We start from the raw sequence: 22,677 nt of genomic DNA, 5'->3' as shown, positions 1-22,677 counted from the left end.
AACTCTGTATCAGTTGTGTTTAAATTGAACAATTAAAGTATCATACTTTCACGGTAAAGTTATTTACTTAACATTTGTAACTATCTCACAATTTTCTTATATTTAAAGAACTTTTAATTATGTCCAATACCTTCATACTTATTATATAGTCTATTTTAGTATCCAATTTTCCTTTCTTTAATGAATCCTTTATCACGTTTTTGATATATCTAAGTGTCTTTTCATAAATTAAATAAATGTTTTGCACTTGAAGCTGTGAGTAATATAAAAACTGTTACGATTAAATTCTACCAACCTTTCAACTCAACGTAGCTCATAAGCTGTCGATGGTTCTTATTGACTTACCTGCCTTTCCTATAGTCTATAAGATCAAATTAGGGATGGCTACTTGCAAATAGTCACTGTTTATTTTTTGCATGAAAATGCCCAAAATCAATAAAACAAAAAACTTTTGCTAATTTCTTTTTCTTTGTTAAATATTGGATATGTATAGCATCTTTTTTTCTTTTTATTAAACTATTTTCTGATTTATTTTTCTTCTTTGTTAAATATTTGATATGTATAGCATCTTTCTTTCTTTTTTATTAAACTATTTTCTGATTTATTTTTCTTCTTTGTTAAATATTTGATATGTATAGCATCTTTCTTTCTTTTTTATTAAACTATTTTCTGATTTATTTTTCTTCTTTGTTAAATATTTTATATGTAAAGCATCTTCCTTTCTTTTTTATTAAACTATTTTCTGATTTCTTTTTTCTCTTTGATAGGTATTTGACATGTGTTATATTTTCCCTATTTTTTTCCTTTTTTATTTATTAAAATATCTATTATACGATTCCTTCATTTATAGACCGATTTAGTTTGGTTGTTATTAAGCAAAAAGCTGTACAATGGGCGACCTCTGTCCTGCCCATCAAGGCCAGTGAAACCCTAATCGTCACAAGCTTCCAGATTTACTGCGAAGCCACTAGGAAACATTTTATAGAACCTTCTATCATATGATCCATTGTTTTTTATAGATCATCTACTAATCATCAGTTCCCTTCTTATTTTTCTGGAACATCTGTTATTTTTCGAATGTACTTCGATTTTTATTTCCTGCTTTTCTTCCTTTTTTATTGAAATTTACTGTTGTTCAATATCTACTTTTATACAGAAATTTGTTCAGCATCTAACATTTTCTTTCTTTATACAATATTTGCTATTCTCGAAAGGCTACTATTAGCAACAATATCTATTTTATTATATAATTTTAAACAGTTTCAAATATGTTTTTCCAAATATCTGTCTGTTTTAAGTAATAAATCAAGCACTACAGCAGTAGTAGTAATCAAGCAGTATTTCGATTTTTTTTTTCAAAATTGAAGGCTATTCATTAACAAACTTTAAAAATCGAAGACTGTAACCAATATCAATCAAACGTATACATTTTTGTATAAAGCAAGTTTAGCAAAAACGTGAACATAGAATCAATGATTTCGTTTCAAGCGACCATGAGACTAAAATACATTGATGAACACTTCATGCAACTCACTAACATGCAATTTCAATTTAGTGGACGTTAACAATTTAACGATCTTACAATGTTAATTAGAGGTAGTAAGCATGTTAATTAAGTTAATGTTGAGAATAGATTTTTCTAGGTCTTTTCAACATTTGTGATTCTCTCCAAAGCATGTTTAAATATTGTACTTCGGAACTTAGAATATTTGTAACAAAATTAACATTATAAAATGTTCATAAACATATATTTTATTCACTTTTGTACTGATCTCAGACTTGATTTGACTTTTCACTTGTTTGCCTCCGAAAGAAAAAGTTTGCAGTGACTACAATTGTTTTTCGTGTGTTATCTTAAGTATGTTTTAATAGTAATACACAGTGTTACCTCGTTTTTAAAGGTAGCAGTAGAGAAAGCTATGTAACAGAAAAATATGTCGGTGTTCTATAAAGATTTTTATTGGAAAGCCAAGTAAGGGTTCATTGAGTAAATAATAAATATTCTCTGAATATATATATGTATACAAACATACATAGCTACAACGTAAAGGTTTATTTCATTTTATAAAAACGATATACAGTTACGACAGAAAGTGTTCGTACCACTGCATTGTGAGTAGTTTTTCATTATAACTTAAAAAGTATCAAGATTAGGATAATGAAAGTATAGTATATTATAAATATTATACTAACACACATCTATATAAATTTTTATGTAAATGAAACAAAAAATAAACTATTTATAAACAAATAACCAAACATAGGAGGGGCAGAAAGTTTTCGTGCGTCCACTTTAATGGTCAGTTGTGTAGCCTTTCAGGTGAATTACTTGGCCCATTCTCTCCTCATAGTCCTCCATGATCGTTTGACAGTACTCGTCTGGTATTATCTTCCATTCTTCTTTGCAGAAGGTCTTCAACTCCTGCAAGTTTTTCAGATAACGCTGTTGAACCCTGGTCTTCAACTCATGCCAAACGTTTTTAACTGGGTTGAAATCGGGTGACTGAGATGGCCACTCCAGAACGCTTATATTGTTCCTCTGCAACCAGGATTGCACATATTTCGATGTGAGCTTAGGGTCATTGTCGTGCTGGAAGATCCAACGACGCCCAAGCCGCAAGTTCCGAGCATCATTCTTGATATAAGTGCCTAATATATTAACGTACTATTCTTTTTCATGATTCCGTTGACGCGGTGAAGACTGCCTACACCAGAAGAGCTGAAGGAACCCCATAACATGATCGAGCCACCTCCGTGTTTAACTATAGGGACGATGTTCTTTGAAAGATTTCGTTCCCCCTTCTTACGGAAAATATAGCAAACATCATTGTGGCCGAAAAGCTCGATTTTACTTTCGTCTGACCAAAGGACACTCTTCCAATAGGTAAAGGGTTTATCTACATGGTTTCTTGCATACCTCAATCGTGCTTCTAAATGAACAGGCTTTAAATATGGAGTTCTACGAAGACGGTATGCTTTGAACGCAGAAGAGCGTAACATGTTCATAAATGTAGAGGTGCTTACTTCAATCCCAGTTTCCCTTACCAGTTTCTGTATGTCATTACGTGTTAAACGAGGGTTCCTACTAACTTCTCTGAGAACCTTCCTCTTGGTTCTCTCTGTAATGTTGGTGAGGCGTCCGGAACGAGGGAGGTTAGCAGTTAATCCTGCAAGCTTAAACTTGGAAATTATGCATTGAACATTAGATTTCGGCACATTAAGTTGTGTGGCAATACCAGAAAGAGATACACGAGGCTTGTATATTACAATAATTCGGTTTTTTAAATCATTAGACAGTTGTTTCCTGTTCTCCATGATGATAATGACGGAGACGGCGCTAAACTGCCGGAAGTAAATTTTTTGCTGGCTAAATTCCAATAATTATGAACCCAGTGTCTAGGTCTGGAATGGTATAATGTAGTTTATTCGCCAAACTAAACAAAATTTTTATGGGAATATTAATTTTTTCACACATACAAACACTTTCTGCTCCTCTTATTTTTGGTTATTTGTTTATAAACAGGTTATTTGCCATTTAATTTACATAAAAAATTATTTAGATGTATGTTCGTATAATATTTATAATATACCACACTTCTATTATCCTAACCGTGATACTTTTTAAGTTATGAGCAAAAAACTACTCGGGACGCAGGGGTACGAACACTTTCTGTCGTAACTGTGCGTCGCTGCAGATACGAAGCATGACGAATGTGGGTATTATGTTCAGAATCTGTCGGTGTATGCAATACCGTCATGGTACGCTTGAAAGGTTTACTACGCTACTTTCAGGAAAGAATACTTGTAAAGCAAGATTATTACACAACCTAGAGCAAAAAGACACAAATTTTCGAAGACGTAAGCCTTCATAGTTTTTCAAAGAAGCAGAAAAACTCGCGTAAGAAACGTTCAGGATAACAATGGGCTCTGAAAACAAACCCACAAACCAATCTGAATAAATGCACTTGATGACAGAGCTAAAGTTGTGCTTATGAAAGAGACTCCTTGACCCAAAAATTCCACTGCAGTGAACTAGACCATATTTGTGTTATCCATGCCAAGATAATAATCAAGGATACGAAGTAGGCTAAGAAGCCAAAAGTTTACAAATGTAAAACACATTTTAAATTAATCACTGTATTCATAGAAAGAAATGGCCTAACAAACTGAAATCATAGCAATCTCATTTGGCCATATACTTGTAAAGCCATTGAAAACAAAATTAACAAGTTTTTATGTCCTTGACCTGCTTAATCCTAGAATTTCCGAGGGTGAAGGTACTTGGGGTAAATTATTTTATTGATTATGGGGACTCCAGTAAAATATAAGTAATGAAAAACATACAATTAATCCCGTTCATAACCACTGAAGTTATTATGGATCCTATATTTATATTTCACACAAAAAATTGAGTTATCTACTTTTTCGTCATTTATTTACACTGAAAGTTGTAACAGACAAAAATACGACATTATTTATTAGAGGATACAATGTGTGCTAGCCTATTAAATTAAAATAAGTCATGTTTTTAACGCATCATATTGAGTTGTTTTTTTGTACGTACAAAACGCTGATAATTCTAGTGTGAAACACATTACATTTTTATATTTCTTGGGAGTCTTTTCTCTAACAAATTTGTACTGATTGAAAATAGTTTCAGGGTCAAACTCAAAATGGCTAAAATTATTATTGATGATTCTTCAGACGAATATGAGCTTACTAGTGATTGAGGAAAATACCTGTGATAGAAGTCACGATGATATTGATAAAGAACTGAAAACGTATTAGTGAAATATAAATGAAGTGGAATAGTTTATAACACAGAAACAAGCAGTCACCAGGGAGAAGATACAATACAACTGTTCGCAAGGAAGTACAAAGTCCAACTGAATACGTAATATACTATTACTGTAGTATTATCTGTGTTCAGCCTGTTTATAAAGAAAGGCACTGTGGAGGAACTACTGAAACGGACAAATAAGGCACAACCCCCCCACCCCGGATAACTCAATGGTAGACTTGAAGTTTTATAACTCTAAAACATGAAAATTTAAACCCGCAGTGCGCATGGTGCAGGTGGTCCATTGTTTAGTTTGGCAGGAATGATAAACCATATTAAATAAAAGGAAAGATACTAAATCTAATGAGTTTCAATAGATGTTGGTGTGACTGAGCTGTCAAATAATGCATCAGGTGCTATGATTTGTTTGTTTGTCTTAAAGCAAAACCATATTGAGCTATCTGCTGTGTCCACTACAGGGAATCGAATTTCAAACGTTGTTAGTCCGTAAATTTGCCGCTGTCCCCTCGTGAGATAGGTACTAGAAGAAGAAGTAACAGAACAACGAAATCTGACACTGACTTGGAAAATCTGGAATTGTTTTGTTAGTTCTGCTCTCCAGATATGAACCAAAAAGTTAGGGACAGATGTGAAAATACCAAAACTGTATGTTATAAAGAGCATTGCAAGGTATTATGTGACAGTTATGATAGTTTAAGACGTAGATTTTTGTTTATCGACACTCTTTTTATATAATGTCCGATGTTAAAACTTCGAATTCATATCTAAAGGGTAAAAATAATGACTATAAGTGTGTCATAAAATCGATATACTAAAAGAAAGATATATGGATATTATAAAATATATACTTTTTGTGTATTAGTGTACAAAGTCCTTGTGAACTTCAAATTGAGAGTAAATCGTAAAATATCGTTAATTTCATAATTAAGCCTGTTCATCGAAATTGATGTCAATGTTTAATGTTTGCACAGATGTATTAATGTTTCGTGATGACGAGAAACCCACTTGAAGTAAAGATGTGTCTCAGGACGGCTGGTATGGATATTAACACTTTTAGTAACAAGGCAAAGAATAATGTTTTGACAAAAACATTTCAAAACCTGTAGATGACCTAAGAAGGTTCGAAACGTTGTTCTCTGCTTTTTAATATTAATACCCATACTACTCGTCTGTTGATGCTTGCACTGACGTGTTGCCAATGATTACTTCAAGGTTCTTCGCGGAAGTCTCCTATAATCACAATTTCTGTCTGGCAATGGTGTATATTCATTGTTATCAGATAAAACTCGATCGACACAGGAAGTAACTACAGGTGCACCAATAGTTTCTCATCAACTGTGGTATAGCCATTACAACTATACTTGCTGTAGGCTTCAATAAAGATCATAGATCGAGTTGTGCGGTATCTGCAATTATAATTCAAGTCTGTTTGTTTGTTTTTGAATTTCGCGCAAAGCTACTTGAGGGCTATCTGCGCTAGCCGTCCCTAATTTAGCAGTGTAGGACTGGAGGGAAGGCAGCTAGTCATCACGAGCTACCGCCAACTCTTGGGATACTCTTTTTACCAACGAATAGTGGGATTGTCCGTCACATTATAACACCCCTCTGGCTGAAAAGGCGAGCATGTTTGGTGCGACGGGGATGCGAACCCGCTACCATCAGATTACGAGGCGCACGCCTTAACCCACCTGGCCATGCCGGGCCGTAACTCAAGCTATCTTCCTATAAAAAATAAGAACGTGAAAAGACTGTTAACTAAATTTGAACCATTCTATTTTACGTTATTCCAGGAAACATACAGCAAATTATCAAATCATTTGAAATTTATCATATATATTACTGGTTAAATAGGTTTGGTTTCTTTTGAATTACGGCAAAGCTACACGAGGGCTATCTTCGCTAGCCGTCCCTAATTTAGCAGTGTAAGACTAGAGGGAAGGCAACTAGTCATCACCACCCACCGCCAACTCTTGGGCTACTCTTTTACCAACGAATAGTGGGATTGACCGTAACATTATACACCCCCACGGCTGGGAGGGCGAGCATGTTTAGCGCGACGCGGACGCGAACCCGCGACCCTCGGATTACGAGTCGCACGCCTTACGCGCTTGGCCATGCCAGGCACCAATAATATATATGATAAATTTCAAAATGTTATTTTTTAAGTGTTATTGCATACTAGGAAATTATTTTTCCCGCCTTTGAGCGAGTAGATTAATAAGCAACTTACTTTATCCTAGATAACAACGAAACTTGGCCCGGCATATCCAGGTGGTTAAGGCGTTCGACTTGTAATCTGTGGGTCGCGGTTTCGAATCCCAGTCGCATCAAACATACTAGCCATTTCAACCGTGATGGCGTTACAATGTGATCAATCCCACTATACGTTGATAAAAGAGTAGCCCAAGAGTTGGCTGTGGGTGGTGATTGCTAGTTTTGTTCTCTCTTGTCTCTCTAGTCACTGCTAAAATAGGGACGGCTAGGGCTGATAGCCCTTTAGTAGCTTAGCGCAAAATACAAAAATAAACAAACAAGCAACGAAACTAAATATTTTAAACCGTACGACTCAACTAATTTTTTTGACAGTTTTGTGTTTGGAGACTGAGCAGAGGGATCAAATTCAGCTAATGTAGGAGATACGTCAACAAAACGTTATTTGATACATACAGGCAAACATAAATTGAATGAATAAGCAGAAGCTTTAAAATTATCTCTAAAAGGAAATTATGGTGTTACTCTTGACTATGAGAAATAATTAAATTTATTATTAATGCATTCAAGTCTTGTTTCTATGACTCTTAATGTAAATGGTTCGTTGGACGTTGAGCTCTTAACAAAGTTTGTTAAAATTCAGATCTCGATAACAGCTTACTCGTATTTGGTTTTCAGTCTCTAGGAACTTTGGTTTCAAATACTTAAAAATGTAAAACCCGATAGGAATTTGTATATGGAAATTACTACAATGTGTGTTATGTCCTTTATAAAAGTAACTTAGCTCTATATATGAGAAACACTTTTGTCAATATTTGTGAACAACGACTAGTTATGAAGAGTTTAATTTTGCTCGGTTATGGTTTGTAAAATCCACAATATTTCTAACATCCACTTTTCGTCAGTCACATATCTACAGTTGGCTACACAATTCATTCTACTTTAGATTTATATGTGTTAATGAAGTTATGTACAAACTCACAAATTAAAAATGCCATAATGGCAATTGTTACAGTAAACAGGTTTTTGATGTTATTAATTACAACATTAAAATTATTAAATGCAGAAGTTGCCTACTGTAAATGTTGCTGTCGCTGTATTTTTCATTAATTAATTTATTGAATAGATTCTTCAATGAGCATTGAACTTTCTATTACTTCTAAAACTGGCAGTGCAAAAAAGCATTAAATTCCTATTACGTATGAGAATGACCGTTTAAAGAAACATTAAATGTTTTATTACCTCTAGGAATTGCAGTGTAATAAAAACACTCTCAATTATCTCTAAAACTGACACTTACAGAAAAATTAAATTCCCTGTTTTCTTTAGGAATGGTAGTGTAAAGAAACGTTACTCTGTATTACTTCTAAGATCGACAGTTTAAAGAAAAATTAAACTCTATATTATCTCTAGAAGTGGCAGTTCAAAGAAACATCATACTCACTACCATCTCCAAGTATAACAGTATAAAGAAACATTATACTCACTACCATCTCCAAGTATGACAGTTTAAAGAAAAATTAAACTCTATATTATCTCTAGAAGTGGCAGTTCAAAGAAACATCATACTCACTACCATCTCCAAGTATAACAGTATAAAGAAACATTATACTCACTACCATCTCCAAGTATGACAGTTTAAAGAAAAATTAAACTCTATATTATCTCTAGAAGTGGCAGTTCAAAGAAACATCATACTCACTACCATCTCCAAGTATAACAGTATAAAGAAACATTATACTCACTACCATCTCCAAGTATGACAGTTTAAAGAAAAATTAAACTCTATATTATCTCTAGAAGTGGCAGTTCAAAGAAACATCATACTCACTACCATCTCCAAGTATAACAGTATAAAGAAACATCATACTCACTACCATCTCCAAGTATAACAGTATAAAGAAACATTATACTCACTACCATCTCCAAGTATGACAGTTTAAAGAAACATCATACTCACTACCATCTCCAAGTATAACAGTATAAAGAAACATTATACTCACTACCATCTCCAAGTATGACAGTTTAAAGAAACATTATACTCACTACCATCTCCAAGTATGACAGTTTAAAGAAACATTATACTCACTACCATCTCCAGGTATCACAGTTTAAAGAAACATCATACTCACTACCATCTCCAAGTATGACAGTTTAAGGAAACATCATACTCACTACCATCTCCAAGTATAACAGTTTAAAGAAAAATTAAACTCTATATTATCTCTAGAAGTGGCAGTTCAAAGAAACATCATACTCACTACCATCTCCAAGTATAACAGTATAAAGAAACATTATACTCACTACCATCTCCAAGTATAACAGTTTAAAGAAACATCATACTCACTACCATCTCCAAGTATAACAGTATAAAGAAACATTATACTCATTACCATCTCCAAGTATGACAGTTTAAAGAAACATTATACTACTACCACAAGTATGACAGTTTAAAGAAACATTATACTCACTACCATCTCCAGGTATCACAGTTTAAAGAAACATCATACTCACTACCATCTCCAAGTATGACAGTTTAAGGAAACATCATACTCACTACCATCTCCAAGTATAACAGTTTAAAGAAAAATTAAACTCTATATTATCTCTAGAAGTGGCAGTTCAAAGAAACATCATACTCACTACCATCTCCAAGTATAACAGTATAAAGAAACATTATACTCACTACCATCTCCAAGTATAACAGTTTAAAGAAACATTATACTCACTACCATCTCCAAGTATGACAGTTTAAAGAAACATTATACTCACTACCATCTCCAGGTATCACAGTTTAAAGAAACATCATACTCACTACCATCTCCAAGTATGACAGTTTAAGGAAACATCATACTCACTACCATCTCCAAGTGTAACAGTTTAAAGAAACATCATACTCACTACCATCTCCAAGTATGACAGTTTAAGGAAACATCATACTCACTGCTATCTCCAAGTATGACAGTTTGAAGAAACATTATACTCACTACCATCTCCAAGTATGACAGTTTGAAGAAACATTATACTCACTACCATCTCCAAGTATGACAGTTTAAAGAAACATTATACTCACTACCATCTCCAGGTATCACAGTTTAAAGAAACATTATACTCACTGCTATCTCCAAGTATGACAGTTTAAAGAAACATTATACTCACTACCATCTCCAAGTATGACAGTTTGAAAAAACATTATACTCACTACCTTCTCCAGGTATCACAGTTTAAGGAAACATCATACTCACTACCATCTCCAAGTATGACAGTTTAAGGAAACATCATACTCACTACCATCTCCAAGTATGACAGTTTAAAGAAACATTATACTCAATTCCATTTCCAAATATGACAGTTTAAAGAAACATTAGACTTTTTATTACCTCTAGTAATGGTAGTTTAAAGTTCAGACTTACAAGTCTTCAAGGGAGTATCCGTAACTCTGTAAGGTACCGTTGCGTAAAGCTTCAATCGAGGCAGACGTCACTGATCTGTAAAAAAAAAACGAACATTCTTAAGTACAATTCATGGTCGTATGTACTTTGCATGATTATAATACTTGAAGTTCGTGAGAGCTTCAAGATATTAGGCTTAATTTTAGGTTTATAGATCTGCTAAACTTAAGATTACTCACAGAGTTAAGATATATAAGATAGTTAATAAGGAGATGAAAGTTTCCTTCAAACTTTTTTTACGTAATACCTATATTTCAAACCTATATCAGCCGTCTCTACCATATTATTTCATTACATTTATTTCAAGTGGGTTCCTCATCATCATGAAATAATCGTTATGTAGCTTTCAAACAATTCTAAAACAAACAAAGAACCAATCATACCTGACAAACATTGAATATATATACGTTGGATTGCTGATTTAGACATCTGAATAAGAGTGGTTATTAAGTAATATAGCTTTAAACACAAATGTGATAATTTCTTAACTTTGCTAGCAACAAAAAGATTTTACCTTTCTATACACGAGAAATAATTAATAAAAAGCAACGTTATATGTATAAAAAAGAATATTATGTTGTTGTAATTCCGTGGTTAGAACAAACTAGTTGTTAGCTACAGTTCTGTAGCACATGATTTACATACAAATTATTGCCGTATTAGAAAGTTTAATTACCTTACATTTACAACATCCTCGATGTCAATTCCCTGCAGTAATAAAATCTTCGAATATAATTGATGACAAACTAAATATTCCTCTTTCAGTATACAATTTCCATTTATTTTCGCCCGTTATGAAATATATCAAAGTGCATAACGTAAAATAAAAAAAGAGTTTCAAAATAGGCCACCGAGTAGTTTAATTTACTTTATTATAAGTTTAGTTATATACACAAGGATTCAATGGAAAAATTATTTCATAACATTTGTTTGGTTTTGAATTTCGCGTAAAACTACACAAGAGTTATCTGCGCTAGCCGTCCCTAATTTAATAGTGTAAGACTAGAGAAAGGCAGCTTGTCATCACCACCCATCGCCAAATCTTTTACCAAGGAATAGTGGGATGACCGTATCATTATAACGCCCCCACGGTTAAAAGGGCAAACATATTTGGTGTGACGAGGATTCGAGCCCGCGGCCCTCAGAATACGAATCGAGAGCCTTAACCATCTGGCTGTGCGAACCCGATTTCCTACCATACCATGTCTACGTATAATGTGTAGAATGTATGAAGGTACTAAACAAATGAAGGCAAGCAGAATTACATGAATGCATAATATCAAGTCACGAACTATATATTATAAAACACTGGGAGAAAATACATATACAAAGTCAATAAAACTTAGACAATTGATAAAAACATATTACACTGATATCAAAGTGCAAAAACATTGTAATGATCGAAAGGTTACCTTAGTGAGGATGATTTTTGAGCTATTCCGTATATCCTACTTACAGACCCTTCGTTGTATAATTCGTTTGAAGAGCTGCCGACAAAGAAAAGATCAGCATTTGGAATTATTCTGCTGAAAATTTTCTTTGTGAATGTCTGCCTGTCATGTGTAACATTTGTGCTATCGCTTAATATTCAATTTTTACTTAATAATATGTTCATTTGTATGAATATAATCAATGAGAAACATTGTCGAAAAAAAATATTAAATTGTAAATCTATAAAAACTTAAGGTTGAAATGAGTAACTCGAATTAAACTGTTATCTTTAAATCAGAACGTGTAGTTCTGAAGAATGTTGTGTGTAGAGTCTTCAAACAGTAGAATATAATAACTATTGTTGCAGGTGTCTTCATTCGTTTTCTTTTCAGAAAGTTATATTGTACACTAAGTGAGGAAAATAACTAGAGTAGCCCTTACCTAGCCTGAATCCGAGGTAACAGTTCATCCAGATTCAGAATACACCTGTAGTATCTTTTGCTTAACCTAAATCTGAAATAACCATTCACATAGATCTATCACCTGCAGTATCTTTCGCCTGACCTGAATCTTTTGCTTAACCTAAATCTGAGATAACTATTCATCTAGATCTATCACCTGCAGTATCTTTCGCCTGACCTGAATCTGAGAGAACCATTCGTCGAAATCTGGTATACACCTGTAGCTTTGGCCTAACCCTAAGTTGAGGAAACCATTAATCCAGATTCATGAAATATCTTTCGTTAACCTTAACCTGAGATAACCATTCATGCAAAATACACCTAGAGTCTTTCTCACCTAACCTTAAGCTGATTCATTACTTATCGAAACTTTGTAAAATTTGCTACAACATAAAAAGAGTAAATGGGAAATTTCTTTACTGAAAAACTCTAAACTTAATTGCTTAAACGTAATGACAATTAGTAAAGCCTAGTCAGAATAGTTCCTATGAATACTATTTTACCTATTTATCAATCAAAGCTATGAATCTTAAAAAATTGTTTGTTGATTGTATTGTGATAAATCTTTTGTAAGGGCCCATCGGTGGCAGAGCGGTACGTCTGCGAACTTACAACGATAGAAATAAAGTTTCGATACCCGTGATGGGCAAAACACAAATAACCTATTATGTTGCTTTGTGTTTAACTTCAAATAATTATAAACAAAACTTATTTCATGAGGAATGTCCGTGTTGAAATCTAAGAATACAAAAATGAAGTTTTATCCTTTTTGTTTTCACTTAACCCAGTTGCTTAGATCCTTTTTAGAAGTTAGTGGAAAATATTGGGAGTTACTATCAATGCGTAGGCCTTGAATTATTCAGATGGCTGGGGGAAACGCTAGGAAGAGTTATTAATAATGTAAACACGACTTCTCTTTTTCCATATTATATTGAAACCTCGTAGATATTTACCTATTCTTTTTCATCTTTTTATCGTATAAATAACAACATTTATCAAATAAACCTGAGAAAGTTGTCAACTTTCTCTCTATTATACACAGCAAGAATCTTCACTTTCACGATTATTAAGATTCATGGTTGGACGAAATTTCACTTCTTCAGACCAATGTCGAACAGCTTTGGATTTAGGGTAAAAGGTTAATGGAAAAATACTGCTAATACGAGAAAGTTTCACTTCCATGTATCCGGAACTTACTTCGTATCAAAAGAGCTAACAGCTGACTATATATTTATTTTCTGAAACCGCGAGTGATGATGTGAGGCCTTAACAGAGAGATGGCTACAGAACACTTCTTTAATAATCTTTTTTATGCGAGTGTGTAACTAAAGTTATAGTGAAAACCTCGTAACAGAGAAGTATGTATAGCTATAAATCCAACTCGCCCTTATATTGCTAGTCATATTTGCACATAACCTGTCGTCTACTTTTAATTTAAAAATTATTAAGTACTTATAAAACAGTGTTACCAGCATCGTAGCTCTGAGATTCATTTCGGTAACGTGTACATAGTATAGAAAACAACGTCTTACAGCAGATTGGATGCTCATTATTCACGGTAGTTATTAATTTGCACCTTTCTCATACTAGTTAGGATTTATTCTAATGAAAAAAGTGAATCAATTTCGGCGGATAATGTTTTTTTTTTTTAAATATAGGACATATTAGTTATGTAAATAGAGAAAATAAAGATTCAAATTCAGTTTTCAGAAAAAAAAAACAACAACGCTAATCTCTTTACTTTCCCTAAATGAATATTTCGAGTATTTTATGTAAATGTATTTGATTTATGTCACTACCTTTCCATCACAGGGTCATAAAAGAGATTTCCTTACGAAAGAGGGTCAAATGAATTTTATACCATTTTTATTATCTCATTTCAGAGCCGTGTTATTTATTTCATTATTTAGCGCTACGAAAGCCTAAGTTGAATTTCAAGCAATAGTATGTAGTGTATAATAGTAACCATAAAATAAACATTTTATAACTAAATTTTAAAACAATCTGTTTTTACATTTCCTTGTTTCCTTTCTAAGGAACTATCTCAGTAATAGAAAAGAAGTAATTGATCAATGAGTCTATTAACAAAAATAAATACTATAATACAACATTTTCCTAACAATCTTCCAGTATATCTATGGCCTTAAAACACCGGAAACCAGGTTTCGATATCCCTGGTGGGAATAGCACAGAGAGAGCATTTTGTAGCTTTGTCTTTAATTACAACCAAATCTTCCAAGATTTTATTAATGTCAGTAGTGTATAAAACAAAACGACGTGGTTCCAACATTTATAATCATTTCATGAAATAGTTTAATTCGTTTAACAAGAGAAGATAATGAATATGAAACAGTAAAAAAATATTCTAAAATAAGGTTGGTTAAGTATAATTTTACTTTTCTGTTTATATGTTTCAGTTATTTGTTTGAAATCTTGTGCATTGTGCAAAATACTAAACACAACGCATCCTTATTCAGTTTTCGCTAATTTTTCACGTTAGATAAGCTTAGCTGTTTGTTTATTTTTGAATTTTTCTCAAAGCTACACGAGAGCTATTTTTCCTAGTTATCCCTAATTTAGCAGTGTAAGACTAGAGGGAGGTCAACTAGTCATCACCACTCACCGCCAACTCTTGGGCTACTCTTTTATTAACTAATAATTAGATTGATTATCACATAATAACACACTGACAGCTGAAAGGGCGAGAATGCTTGGTGTGATAGGGATTAGAACCCACGACCCTCAGATTACGAGTCGAGCGTCCTAACCACCTTGTCATGCTGGTCCAAGAGGATCTTGGCATTGGCCAAAGAACAAACTCTTTTCTCTCCAACTGTAGAGTTCTATAGGGGCAGTAACTATTTTTTTTTTGCTTTATTTCAGAAGCTGAGTACATTGGAATAAATATTTTTAAGTTTCATTTTTTTCAAGTTCTTCTAGAATTAACGTCGATTTCAATTTGATGGAAGCAAAACGTGCTTAGGGTTTGCTCGTGTTTGGATTGGTTAGCTAAACGTTTCAGAAAATTTGAAACAAACTCAGATATGTGGAATTCAAACCGACGATTCAGTGTAGTACGTGGGTTCATTAGCTATAAGTTACATTTACTTGACTAATGTAACTTTCATCCGTTACTTTATTGGTTATTAAAGACGAATATTTAGCCAGATGTGTAGATGTGAAGAAAGTGATAATAAGTAGATTCTAAGCTGTAAAAGCAGACTAGCATACTTCAAAGAATTGTTCAAAAGTTCTTTCCTAATAACCAAATAAATGAATATTTTAGGAACACCATCATAGCTTAGTTGTATGTGGAATCAAGAAATAGAATCTCACGAAAGATCAGTTTTTAGTTTTCCAGGAAATTTGTAGTTTTTCTGTGTGGCGTATTACTTTAATATTTTCATACCTAGTAAGCGAGAGTAATTACTACAAAGAAATTAATATGTAACCATAATATCACTCTCGAAGAAACCCAAAATATTATAAAAGAAAACAGATAATAGTGGCGAGAAGGTTTTGTCAATAACAGAAAAAATTATGTAACCTTTATCTAAATACCTCATTTTGGCACTCGCCTGGTTAGCGGTAATTTAATAGACTTTCAGAGCTAAAATTCAGTTGCATAGCGATATCTGAGTTTCGACACTTGTGGTGTGCAGAGCACAGATAAACCATCGTATAGCTTTGTGCTTAAGTTAAAAAAACGAATAAAATTCTAGACTTGATTCTCAGTTACAGACAGAAAATTTTGTTTACAGAAAATCACAAAGGAGCAGATCCGTTTGCAATATTTTACAAACGTAAGTTGAAATTGTTTCATGAAATTACGATCTAAATTGATTACTAATCGAACACATATTCAAATCATTGACGATTAGAAGAATGAACTTTCACATAACTTTCATTCACAGAATTGATTATTTGTTGAATATATCTTCATAGATTACGAGGTCGGTCGCCTATACACTTCATCTGGCACTTTGATAGATAGAAAGCTTCTGTTATGTTAACAGTTGAATTTCTTCACAAAATTGTCAGTTGGGCAGCTATTTCCAAGATGGTCGCCATCAAATTTCAAAATATTCAATATAATATGTGTATAAAAGTGTATGCTTTGGATAAAAGTTTGAACCTATGTATAAGAACACATATACTGTGAACAAACGTTTTTAAATTTACAACCACTTTAATTAGATGAAAAGAGATTTCCATGTTTAAAATGATTACCAATAAAGCTTAAAAACAGATAATTAAGATAATAATATACACCTTGGGTAAAAATATAAAGATATATATACTGGTACATATGTTAATATTGATAATTTTCAATTGGTTTGGTTTGTTTTTAATTTCGCGCAAAGCTACGCGAGGTCCATCTGCGTTAGCCGTCCCTAAGTTAACAATGAAAGACTAAAGGGAAGGTAATTACTCATCACTACCCACTGCCAACTCTCGGGCTACTCTTTACTAACAAATAGTGGCATTGATCGTCACATTATAACGCCACCACAGCTGAAAGGGCAAGGATGTTTGGTAAGATGGGAATTTCGAACCCGTAATCCTGAAATTGCTGGTGCAACGCCATAATCACTTGGCCTACTACGATGTATAGATTATTATTATGCATTGAGAAGGAAGTTTACGAACTTTTAAGGAGCTTTAAAAACGATTATTAACCATTTACGAGTCTGTTCTTTCGTTTAACTTACAAAAAATCCTTATATTGTCACTACTCGTTTCATGTGAGTATGGCGGCCATATTGAGTTTTGTATAAAATTGTACGTAATTCAAATGGATCAAATCAGAAAACGGCCTTTAAGCATTTAACGACATAAAACTACCATGCATTAAATTCATTGAACACAATACTGCTGGACTAATTAATAAAATTTATTATTATTAAAGCAGATCTGTGCTATAGCAAAACACCTGTTGATTTGTGAAAACTACTCTGTAAAGAAAGCACGTCTTTCGTTTCAGATATATAGTATCAGTCATACCTAGTGTTCATACTAGCTTCAGATTAAACCTGCTGTATATATGTATATATATTATAGCCTTCTAGCTATGCGGCAGCAAACTTGTTTCCATCTTTGTGGCAACTCAGCATTTCTGGTATGTTGCAATGAAAACCAATCAAGATCAATATCTACGTCCCCCTGTAATCACTGACTTCACTTAAAGAAGAGCTGAACAGTGACAAACGTTTTGCTACTTCTCGTCAAATCATTTTTGAAAACTAATAAATTTTATATATTTTCTTAGAAAGAGGTCGAAAAAGTGATACAATGCTGAAAAACTAATTTCATTACGTTTTTTGGAAAAACACTAATCGTAAGTCCTGATTGAAGGACCTCGTAAATCTCCTTTCATCTTTATTTATAAGATTCATTTACTTGCAGTTGACCAAATTCTAAAATAAGAAGCTGTGGAAATCTTCATGAAATATTTGTTTAGAAGAGGAGCTTCCCTGGCACAGGTCTGTCACGAGTTGTCATTTTGTAAGCTTGATATGAAACTTTTACTGAAAGATAAATATTTTAAAACTAATTCTGTTACACTTATTTCGTAAAACGAGTTCCCCAAGGGGGCAGAAGTAAGCCTACGGATTTATAACGCTAAAATCTAGGATTCGATTGCTGTTAATGGTCACAGCAGATAGCCCAATGTGGTTTTGTTCTAATACAACCAAACACTAAAATGAAGTTTCCTCAATGTGGTAGCCTTCTCTTAAACTTTATTAACTCTCACAAAATGTGATGTTTTAAAAACTTTTCTAAAGAGTAACTTTTATTGACTTGTTTTACAATTTTTAGGTTCACTATAATTATTGTAATTCTGAAGTATTCCACGAACATGAGCTGAGTGCAACCAACATTGATTAGCGTGCCGAAGTACATACTCGAGGTGCATTGATTTCCAACATGTTATCTTAAATTAATAACATTAAATAATACGATAAAAAAACCCTGAACAGTGAATGCGTTATAAGAGCAACAGTCGAATCCCAGCATTCAATTACAATAGTTCCCTGGTTGGTGGTGAGTGGAGTTGACTAGCTACCTTCCCTCTGATTTACTTCTTCAAAACTAGAAACACCTAGCTTAGGTAGCTTTCGAGCAGTTTTGTGCAAAAATCAATAAACAATCTAGTAAATATAGTAACTTAAAACATTCGTATTCCATCTTATACTGTCTTACCTCTATATAGTAAATTGAATTAGTAAGTTTCACGCAAGATCGTGACAACTTGGCATATATCAATGAAGATTCACCTAGAGTAAGCAATACAACAAAACATTTCAATGCAGCACAGCACTTACAGCTTGGTTGCACAAAATTTCAAGTTCATAACTTTTAGAGAAAGTATGGGAGATACTGAGATCATTCCACTGTGTTATTACACGTTCGTCTAGATTGTAGAGGAAAAACAAGGTTTGTTTATTTACTTTATATCCCAGAAGATCTTCCGAAATGGACGATGCAAGTCATATTATCTGTGAAACAAACAAGTCATCACAAGTACAACTAGAAACTTCTATACAAGCCTCATAATTCATATTTACAGGGGCGGACAAAAAAGTGCTTTACCCCTTGAAAATCATGTTACTTTGTTATATCTTTTTCAGATAACAGAAAGATATGTAAAACTATATGTTTTTAGAAAAAGAATATCTAAGAAACTACAGCACGTGCACAACACTTCTTATGAGTATACGTAACTAAAATCATGAAAAGTTCAGATATTTACAAAAGCCAGTGTTAAAATATTTTGTCCACTATTGTATGTATGTATGTATGCGTGTGTGTATATATATATATGAAAATCATCTACAATATCCCTGGTTTTTGTGTTTGAAAAAACAATATTTTATTTATTGTTGATGTCTAAGGATATATTGTTACTCGAATTGAAACAAAAGGCTCAAGCTGTCAGTTTAGAGTATCATTGCAGCATTTTGCAAGTATTTTCAGTATAGAGAATGTAAATCTGAGAATCAGACTTAAAGTAGATAACACTACGACTTCAACAATACTAACTTCAAGTTAAAGGACGAAAATAACTCAGTTCTAAATCGATACTTTCAAATATAAACTTAATCTTGACCACGCAGAAGTTTCATTGCTGTAATTGAACATTTGAAGTAGTGACTTTACTTGTTTATTTTTCCACAAGTGTAATATGAAAATGGAGTAATGCATTTTCTTTGTAAAATTAATATGAATTAATTAATATAAAAGCCTGCAAAATACCTACCTTAACCTATTAGCTTGTATTTCTCACGAATATAGCAAACTTGTGTCTTAATGCACTAATGGCAAAGAAATAAATTTTGAAATATTGAAAAATATTTAAATTTATTTGGCGTTCAATTTTTTTTTTATCTCGGCTTGACATGATATAACTACTGAATATGTGTCCTTTAAATAAAACATTAAAACAAATAAAATCAGTTGATGCACAAAGAAAATATTACTCACTTCTACTGATCACTCGAATATTTATTAAAACAGAAAACCAAGTAATTACATGCCTTCAGGTAATTCTAAAATACAGACATTTAAGATAACATAACGGAAAAAAACTATTGGATTTAAAAAATACTTAAAAAGACACCTTACTAAGCCTGATCTTACTATGTACGTGTAAGTTTAATGTATGAACATACTATGTAATGTTCTTTTATTTATTAAACATTAAGTTTTAATATATTATTATCTTATTATTATAAAACTAAATTTCGAAAGAGTTTTCTTTGGTTTTCTACTTAAAAAGTAACCCAGTTTGGTAGATTTTTGGCTCGTATCAAGGATATTCAAGACCGTTTTACTGGGACATCGTTTTCATGAATCATTTATTTGCGTGACCAACTCGCGAAATGCGTTCCGTATAGTTTTCTATGTAAATGTACTTAATGTCTCTTAAACGAATTCGTACTGAAAATACTCCAATAAGGAACACTACTAATTTATTAATGAGATAAAAAATATTTAAAAATTATTCTGTTAAATGTTTATATTGAAATAAAGAAATCCAGAACGAAACGTATATTAAACTCTTTCGGGAGATTAGTACCATGAAATTTATACAACTGATGATGAATGTCACAAACAGGAACAAAATGAATTATATTCTCGAAATTTCTCAGTTCTTAAAAAGAGCATGTATTCTTTTAATAATAGTTTAAAAACAGGAAGTGACAGCAGTGATCGTTAAAAATACAAGTACAAATTCACAGTTAACACCATATATTTTCCATAACTACAGCCGTTTTGGAGGCAGAAATTGGACGTAGAAAATCGAAAATTCTCCGATTTTATTAAAACTTATAGGATGAGATGCGAATATTATAATTTACATAACAAATCTGGCAAAAAATGATCGAATTTTGACTGACCGTTTCATCGATAGTTAATGACATTACTTCAATAGATAGTTTAAATACCATCTGACCGTAATTAGAGCTTTGTTAGTCTTTGGTATCTTATCTTAAGTAATTATTACCTCCATGAGAAAGATATTCGACTTACAATCTGTGCAGCTGCTGTGGATGCTATCACAATGGAGTTTCCACAACCCTTGTTGAGATAAATACACCTAACAAGTCCAAAGATAGTGGGAAGCACTTAAAAATAAGTTTGGTACTAATAAGGACAGTAGTAAAAGTAGAAGTGGCCTTCCGCCGGGTCAGAAGACGAAGAAAAATAATTCCTACCTCAAAGAGATAAAGAAGAGAAAGGCCATGTGATTTGATTTGGTAAAAAAAAAGAGATAATCAGTTTTTCTGTGTGGCTGTTGCTGGTAAGGTAGTGTGGCCACTTCAAAACAATGTGTGTCTGGTTGGTCATAACACCCGCCTTAAATACGTTACCACCATATTGACCACTTATTTGGACACAGCAAGTTACAGACTTTCTAATGGTGTTTGTAACTCCTCCAAGAAACAGTTACCAAAATTAATTATTCTTTGCCTGCCACACTAAAACGTTACTTCGCTTCTGATTGAGGGAGAGAACCTGTGTTAATTTATTGATAGTGTTTGATAGCTACCACTTAATATACATTAAACAATCTAATTAAAATACTAAGTATAAAAACGACAGTTATTAATGTATAAAGGATTTTAATTGTTGAGAAATAGACTGTAAAAAAACATTATACGTAATTCCCAACCAGCAGGTAAGCAAGATAAGAGAACAAGGATAGAAAACGAAACAAAAAGTTGTGAAAATCTTGTTCCTAAGACTACATAGCAGATATAAAAATTTGTCGAACATATTTACACTTTTTTATTTGTTTGTTCTTTTCAGAAATTTGAACAAAACTATTCAAGGGTTATCAGTCTATAATAGTTTCAAATTTTGAACAGGTAGACTGAAGATAGTCAAGAACGCATGTCACCAAATCTTGGGCGATTCTTTTGTTTGCTATTAAGAAAAAGTTACAAAATTGATTATCTGTATGGTGCCCTCTACAAGTCTCAAAACCTGGTTTTTAGCGTGGTAAGCCTTCATATTTGCCACTGAACCACCATTTGGCATGGGTGATTCTTGTACAATCGAATAGTGGGATTTGACCTGCACTCTTATATCCCACCCAAATCCCAAAGTGTGCAATGTATTTTTGCGGCAATGTATCATTAGACATGAATCTTGAGATTAACAGCCTGGATCCGCTAAGTTTAAGTCACACTCTGCACTTTATACTATGTATCTAGTGAAATATATATTAAACTATCATTAGATATTATGTTTTATGCAAGATTGGACGTTTTTCACAAAATATTTGATTATCTGCAAGATATAAGGATATTGTTTCTTATTTTCATTCGTATTTGCATGTTGAATTTCATGCAAAGCCAAAAGATGGTTACCTGTACTAGTTCTCCTTAACTTAGAAGTGATGAGAAGAAGATAGGTAACCTGTCAACACCACCCTCGTCAACTCTTGAACTACTGTAACTGAATAGTGGGATTGACAGTAATATTTAATGCCGTTCATAGTTTAAAAAGCGATATATTCGGTAATGGGACTAGAGCCCGCATGTTGCAAGTCGACTGTCCTAACCACTAGGCCATGTCAAGCTATTTCCATTTTACAAATCTGCCAACGCCTAACGCTTGTTTCTTTCCAAAATATTGTTGGAAATTATTAGTGAAACATTATATACTCTATTTTTCAGAGTAATCTTAGTTGATACGTGAGTTTAAAGCTATGTCAAAGTGTGTGTGTTTTCTTTATAGCAAAGCCACATCGGTTTATGTGCTGAATACAAACGAGGGGAATCCAACCATGATTTTAGCGTTGTAAATCCGT

General features: G+C 33.0%; 1 protein-coding gene across 1 annotated transcript in view; it reads right to left on the bottom strand.

Moving 5' to 3' along the window:
* Positions 1-22,677, bottom strand: part of LOC143226146 (follicle-stimulating hormone receptor-like) — a 134,992-nt gene that overhangs the window by 57,589 nt on the left and 54,726 nt on the right. Inside the window, 1 exon segment of the mRNA XM_076456730.1 lies at positions 10,426-10,500. Within this exon segment, the coding sequence (XP_076312845.1) occupies positions 10,426-10,500 (75 nt within the window).

Source organism: Tachypleus tridentatus, chromosome 9 (assembly GCF_004210375.1).
Source record: "Tachypleus tridentatus isolate NWPU-2018 chromosome 9, ASM421037v1, whole genome shotgun sequence".
NCBI lineage: Eukaryota > Metazoa > Arthropoda > Merostomata > Xiphosura > Limulidae > Tachypleus > Tachypleus tridentatus.
This window is presented reverse-complemented; position numbering and strand designations above follow the sequence as displayed.